Source organism: Silene latifolia, chromosome 9 (assembly GCF_048544455.1).
Source record: "Silene latifolia isolate original U9 population chromosome 9, ASM4854445v1, whole genome shotgun sequence".
NCBI classification, from domain to species: Eukaryota; Viridiplantae; Streptophyta; class Magnoliopsida; order Caryophyllales; family Caryophyllaceae; genus Silene; species Silene latifolia.
The window spans coordinates 101454449-101462576 of record NC_133534.1 but is presented as its reverse complement, the minus strand read 5'-3'; the positions used below and the strand labels follow the sequence as shown (position 1 = coordinate 101462576).

General features: G+C 35.4%; 1 protein-coding gene across 1 annotated transcript; it reads left to right on the top strand.

Moving 5' to 3' along the window:
• Nucleotides 1–4067: 4067 nt before the first annotated feature.
• Nucleotides 4068–5210, top strand: LOC141601416 (uncharacterized). The gene is made up of 2 exons (XM_074421696.1): nt 4068–4487; nt 4572–5210. Exons 1-2 carry the CDS (start codon nt 4068–4070, stop codon nt 5208–5210), a joined length of 1059 nt encoding a protein of 352 aa, XP_074277797.1.
• The last annotated feature ends 2918 nt before the right edge of the window (nt 5211–8128 follow it).

Below are 8128 nucleotides of genomic sequence, written 5' to 3'. Positions count from 1 at the left end.
ATACAAACTGTTGTGATTTATAAATTGGTAAAATTTTTGGTACAAGTAATTATGATATTACTAAGTCGATTTTTGTATGTGACGTATTTTTGATAATACGTTGATTTTTAATATGTTAAAAATACATAACAAATTTATGTGACATATGACATGTGACATATTGACAATTGACAAAAATAATATGGAATCCATATTACACAATGTGCCGAAAAATTGGAGGAGTATTAGGATTAATATTGTGTTTATAATTAAGTGGTAAACATAATGATTAAAAAGGAAGAGTAGCCATGCAACCCTATTAACCTTGTGAAGACAAATGTGGGCATGCATTGGCTCCCCTAAACCTCCTCCACCCACCGGTTTTCCAAGAGAGAAAGGCAAGGGTTTTGTCTTATATTTTTCATATACACTACCTTGATTATGTGGGTGGATTATTCATTCTTCAACTAATCTAAAATAAGAGTTTTAGAGAGATAAAAACTCCCATCTTCTTCCTCCCCAAAAACCGAAAATATTCAAGTGTTTTATAATATTTTGGTTCAATTTTCTTCAAGATTTATATTATACTAGTTCTTATAATATTAATCTTAATTAAGAGAAAGCTTTGGGTATTAATCCTAAGGAGAGATCCTATACTTGGATCTTGTTCTTCCATCTTAGGAAAGCTCAAGAACAAAAGAAAAGGAGATTTCTTTTGTGCCCAATAAATCCGAAATCACCAATGTAAGGACATGATTTCTCTTCTATTTTTCATATTGTTTGCATGCATAAAATCCGTATTTAATTTTATGACAAATTTATTAAGACATATATGAGTATGTTAATATGTATATGAATCTACATTTCCTTCACATATACCATAGAAACACACTTTTGCTAGACATCAACTAACAGCTTGTTTACTTCCTTCTTCCTTAATCACCAAAAGTTTTTCGTAGAATCCTCTCTGCCACAGTAAGGTCTAACTGTCTAAGAGGCTTTTTATTCCAAATTGTCTAGTTGGTGATGATGCATTGACTATATCTTGACCGTGTTCATTCCATAGTATGGAAATCTCACCACTACTAGCTTGTTTATGATTATTTATCATGAAGATTATGATGGTTTCCAATCATCATCTCAGAACCATTTTGATTATTCTTGACTATAACTTTAGATTTTAAATTTTCAGATTCAAATTAATCCTACTACACAAATATATAATCAGGAGATTTGGGGTGAGCTACACACATCTTCTTCTTCTCCCTATTCTACTAACTCATGTTATTGCTCTCACTCCTTAACATACCACTGAGAATAATTAATACGAGATTAAAAAAACTTACCTGAATGAAGCACAATTAGGTCGATATTCATCAATTAATGAGGAAATGACAAGATCTTCAAATAAAAATGCAGGCAATTTGAATCGAACTACATTTGAAAAAGAAAGAATTAAAAATCAGTAATGCAACCCTAATCAACTCGTTTGAATCATAAAAATCAAAGAAATTGAGGAATAAGAAAGAAATTAGGGAAATTGATGATTTACCTAAATTTTAATCTGCTAGAAATCAGAACATTCAATGATGAAATCAACGAGAACGAAGAAGGAAGCACGATTAAAGTCGGATGTAAGGACAAATTTGGTCAAACTCAGAGTAATGGTGCTCGAAATCACAGAATATTAGTTATCGTGGAAGGAGTGTGATGAAGGAGGAGAGAGTAGAGTAATAAAACGTATGATGATAGAAAATTAAGGGAGACGGGTTGGAAAAATAAGTTTAATCTAAGGGCTGTGAGAGGTTCTCATATTTCTCATTATCTTGATGGTTCTCACAGGATCCCAAATATATATATATATATATATATATATATATATATATATATATATATATATATATATATATATATATATATATATATATATATATATATATATAGAATTAGGATCACATGAGTCCACCCTATCTTTTAGAGTCCCGTGAGTCCACTTATGCATCACACGCTCTACAAAAAAATATTACGATTTTTTTTGAATAATTTTTTTTTATGATTTTTTTTTGTAAGTCCAAGCTGTGATATTGTTTAGTATAACCTGTGATATTGTATCTGAGTTTATGAGTCCAGTAAAAGAGTATCACAAGTTATACAAAACAATATCACACCTTACAATAAACAATACCACTGATTGTACTAAACAGTATCACGGGTTATATTATACAATATCACACCACTGAACCTAACTCCGCCTGTCAGTCCGGCTGTCACCATCTTCATTCGTCATACAATAACATAGACATCTAACAGCAATGTTCTCCTAAAAAATCTACGAAACACACTTATACACAACAATAACTCCAACATGGGACGTAGGGAGTATTAATTTTAGTAGCGGACTTGATTTGCATTTAGATTGTATTTTCAACTACACGTTTTAATTTTTGAGTTGTGGCACAGTGACAGTTGCAATTTTCGCAACTGCGTCACTATCCACTAACGATGAATATCGTAAAGTAGGAAACCAGGTTGATGTTGGGAATGGAATCCATCAGTTTTTGGGATTCAACTTCATCGTGCTGTTTGTTGGACAATTTTTGATTTTCGTAAGCATATTTTTTGTTAGTAGATGAATAGAGAGAGCATTTTTAATAGTGGATGATCCTATTCTAATCAAGGACTAGCTTTTATCTTTAGTGGGACTTAAATCCAAACAAGGCTTCACTATTTAATCAAAAGATTTATGCTATAATGCCAAAGTAGTTAAGAGGAATCACTTTTTAATAGTCATATACTCATATATCACTTTCTCAATACACTCAAGAGTCACACAATTGCGTGCAAATTTTCCGGAATGAAGAAACGTTGCTTGTTGATATTTAGACTAAATATGCACAGTCACTGCGCCAGTTGATCTGAAAATTGACGTGAATGCAACTTTTAGATGGAAACCACCTAAGCCTTTCAAAAAATTGGATCATGCTCGCTTTTCCACTTGCTACTTCTGCAAAGTGACTAGCTCACTAGCTTCAGCAACACATCTGTATTAAGATGTTTGTGAGTGTTGTACGAGGCATTTGATTGCACATATGTGTGTTTTATCAAAAAAGTGTGATTAACAGCACATATGTGTGTTTTATCAAAAATTAACAAGTGATATTCTTGTGTACAGCGTGTGATACAGAAGTAGACTCATGGGACTCAAAATATAGGTGGACTCACCGGATCTTGCCTATATATATATATATATATATATATATATATATATATATACACCTATATTTGTGCGTCCCGTGAGGCCAAATATGAATCATACGATATACGACACAATATCACCCACATATTTGACAAACAAAACCGTTCAACAGCCATTTTTTAGTTTTCATTTTCTCTCTCTAAAAGTCCAAAACTTAGGTAAAAAACAATTGAAATCAAATAAAATAAAATAAACCTCTCTAAAAATATCACTGAAAACCGCAAAAAACATCCAAAATAGAAGATGGTTCCAACTGAAAATCAACATTCTAGCATTGTTCGGTCAATAGATTCAATAATTTGGATTACAATTCTGACAAACATAGTTGAGGTACAATCGTTACTCGTTTTCTTCAATTTCTGCAATTTTATTTCATCTTATGTAGTAATAAATTGCGTATACATGTTGATACTGTTCGAAATTATAGTATGTACCTTGAATTAGACGAATTTAATAGATCTGAAGTAGAAAAACAAATTAAATGTCAAGTTATATACAGTACTTTCATGTACTTGATGATTTTAAACGATTAATTATCAATGTAGGTTTTTATTAGATGTTTTACTTGTTTTAATCGCGCCAATTAGGGTTTAATGTTGTTTGATCGGGAATTTAGGGTTTAACACTGTTTAATTATGAAAATTAGGGATTCGTATTGCTTAAGACTTAAAAATTACGATCTCATAATATAGAATTGAAGTTGTTTTATTGTACAGTGATGCGGTTCATAATTTTGACAGTTAGTGATCACAGTTCAATTCAGAAATTGAAAATTAGCATTCATACAGTCATGCGATACCAAAAAAACCTATGATATTGCATCATAATTTTGATGTTTGCAGATGATCTGCTAATGTTTTGCAAAGGGACAGCTCAGTCAATTATGCTTCTTGTCAGAGCTTTCTCCACATTCTCAAAAACACCTGGACTGAGTATGAATAATAGTAAGTCTGAGGTGTATTTTAATGGCATGACAAATAAGCTGAAAGATGATATTATACATGTTACTGGCTTTGTGGAAGGCCAAATGCCATTCAGGTATCTTGGTTTTCCTATCCAGCCAGGGAGAATTTCTAAACGAGAATGTCATGTACTCACTGAGAAGATACTGAATAAAGTTAGGAGTCTAGGAGCCAGGAAACTTTCTTATACTGGCAGACTGACCCTGATCAATTTAGTTCTTAACACTTTGTACAACTGCTGGGCTAACATTTTTATTCTCCCAAAAAATGTGATAAGGAGAATTGAAGCTGTGTGTAGGAATTTCTTCTGGGATGGTTGTACTGAATACCACAGAGTGCCCCTTGTTAAATGAGACACTATCACACTCCCAAAGAATGAAGGAGGCCTTGGGGTGAAGAATGCTGAAATCTGGAACATTGTTACTGTGGCTAAGCTTGTGGACTGGTTATATTGTAAAGCTGATAGATTATGGATTAAGTGGGTAAATCAGATATATATAAAACAACAATCCTGGCACGACTATAGACCTGCTGCAGATGTTACATGGACTTGGAAAAATATTTTTAAAGTTAAGGAAATCATGAAGCCTGCTTACTCTGATGGAAAATGGATACCTGATGATCGGGGATATACTGTAAGTAGGGGATATGACTGGCTGAGACCTCACCAAACCAAACCTGTCTGGTATGAGACTGTATGGTGCAGCTGGAATATCCCTAAATATTCTCTGATCTTTTGGCTTATAAGGAATAATGGGATAAATACAAGAGAGAAGCTATTCAGGATTGGTTGCTGCAATTCTGATAGTTGCTGTATCTGTGAAGCTGCACTAGAAATTCAGGAACACCTGTTCTTTGAGTGTGGGTATAGCAAGCTTATTCTAGGGCAGATCAAGGACTGGTGCAGATTGCAAATCTCATCAACAGGGGGTGTAAGTTCTACAGGATCAAAAGTGCAAAAGAATGTTTATGCTCTTGTGTTGGCTGCTAGCTACTACCATGTTTGGACATAGAGGAATAATGCAAGGATGAATGCAATGCTTGATAGTCCAAATAGGGTTGTGCAATTGATTAAGGACAATGTGAAGCATATAATCAAATACAAGCGGAATGATCACATGTCCAGTGCTGAGAAGAATTGGTTGTTGAGTCTAGAAATTTGATTTGTATGGTTTGCTCCTAGTGAGTTTCGAACCTAAAGTCTTGGGTCTATTATGCTTGTAATTATTATTCTTTATGATATATAATATACATCTCACATTTTACCAAAAAAAAAGTCATCATAATTTTGTCATTGTTGTTTGTATGATGTCATATAAAAATGTATAGATTTGTCGTACTGGATTATTATAATCTTTTGTAAACTATTGATTTAGTAGATGTGTTGTGACATTTTTACAAAATAATTGCGATATTCATTGTTAATAGTTGCAATATTGCGCTATGTTTAAATGCAGATACTCATCCTCAGTGTAACACACTCATATACCAAGGAGCCTTAACAAGACTTTACCTAGCATATAAGGGCGTTACCATCTCTGTTGCCCGAGGACAGTAATAATCAAATGTCGATAAAAGAACAATTAAGTTATATTACAAGTGATTAAAAAAACTAACGATACAAAGATACTACTCAAAACCACTATCAACTATGTGAACTACTACTGTCGTGACTCGTGATATACTCATCCCGCCAACCACCCAGCTATCATCCAGATCACAACCTGCTAAGACTGACTGCTCACCATAGTGGATCACGGCAGACACAACAGAAACAAACAACAAAAGAAAACCACACAAGGTCAACAATTGAGGGAACAGACACACCACCACAGACACAACACAGGCACAAAAATACACACACACACACACACACACACACCACATCTCCTCCAATCAATCACCATCACCGATTATCCACTGGACCATCCCTGCCAGTGGGGGACCGCAGCCGTTCCCACCTAAGCCCCGCTCATCAAACCGAGCGATAAACCCATGTCCATTAATGTGCACATCCCCTCCCGTGGCGGGTTCCACGGAGGGCGAACTACGGGCGTGAAGCCACTCCCGTAAGTGACTCCACTCAGCCGAGGGCGCACCTCGAGAACCATAGACAAATAATCACAATCAGCTGTACAACAACAACGATAATCAAACCAACACGACACCAACCAACTATCACAATCAATCAACTATACCGACACCACATCAACCAAACCACATCAAAAGACAATCTAGAAAACCAACAGTACTGAGTAGGTGAACCTACCTTTAGCGCACCGTAGCGATTTCGCGTCCGATCAAATGATACTAATTAACCAAGAAACACACCTATATAAACAGTACAACCATCTATCACTATCACTACAACCCTAATTTAAAACAACGATGATGATGATGATGACGATAACATACCTATACATAGCAATCCGGCGTCAAGACCGCTACCTGACTCAAGCAACCCATCCCCATGGCATAAGCATCCTCAAGGACTTCAAAAGAAAGGACTATGGTGAAGGGAAAAGATAGTGACGACGTCTAGGTTTAGGAAATGAAGTGCGGAAATGATTTGAGGTTTCACGATTATCGATTTATAATTCCCCACTGCAAACCTGTTACTCGATCGAGTAACTGAATTACTTGATCGAGTGACCCTTACTCGATCGAGCTCCCAAGCTACTCGATCGAGTAACACACAAGCCAAAGCTCACATCGTCACCAGTCAACACTTGTAAGATTTTCGAAAGTCAAGATAGGTGTCTAAGGTCGGTGAACATCAGTCAACGAGTCCCTAAAAGGACGGGTATTACAGTCTTTTCCCATTAAAATGAACTTTGTCCCCGAAGTTCGACTCATCCTCCCCTGCGACACACGACAAAGAAACCATGGTCAAAACCACCGTTTACCCGACACAGGTCACACGATCACTCAAGGATACCATCACCCTATGTATGTTCATCAAGCTTCGTCATCACCAACCTTAGCACATAACACACAACACGACTCCCGTCGAATCATCAACTTCTACTGACACACCAAGCACAAAATGTACACAGGAATAACCCACTCGACTATTACTTGCACTTATCCCATGATATTACTCAAACGTACACCGATACAACTATCAGACTATACTTTCATCCATTACTTGCCAACGATTACCAGTTACAAAACACAAAAAACAACTGTCCTATCACAGATTCACAACAACACCTTGTTCATTCCACACTATCCCTTTAGCCACACAACACCATTTTGCTAATGGCAACTCCACTACTGCTAATAACATCCAATTCTCATGACAACATAATGTTCATTATAAATACCTCGGTAAGTCGTTTCATCGACAGACTTACCATCTTCGTCCAATGTCAGTTTATTATCTATGACCATAGTAGTGGGCATAGAATGAGAATTTTCCATTCCAAATTTCTTGATTAGTTGCTTGACATATTTTTTCTGGTGGATCATAATGCCTTCATTAGTTTGTTGTATTTGCAGTCCGAGGAAGAATATAAGTTCTCCTATCATGCTCATTGCGAATTCTGAGGTCATTAAATCTGAAAAATACTTACACAACGTATTGTTAGTTGATCCAAAGATAATATCATCGACGTAAATTTGTACAACTAATAAATCAGAACCCTCGGATTTTAGGAACAAAGTTTTGTCAATAGATCCTCTTTTAAACTCACTATCGAGTAAAAATTTGGACAATCTGTCGTACCAAGCCCTGGGAGCTTATTTTAAACTATATAAAGCTTTATCTAGTTCATAAACATGGTTTTGAAACTTGCTATCCAGAAATCCAGGGAGTTGTTGTACAAAGACTTGTTCATTCTAATAACCATTAAGAAACACAGTCTTAACGTCCATTTGAAAAAAATTCATTCCTTTCTGAGCTGTAAAAGCTAATAATAATCTAATAGCT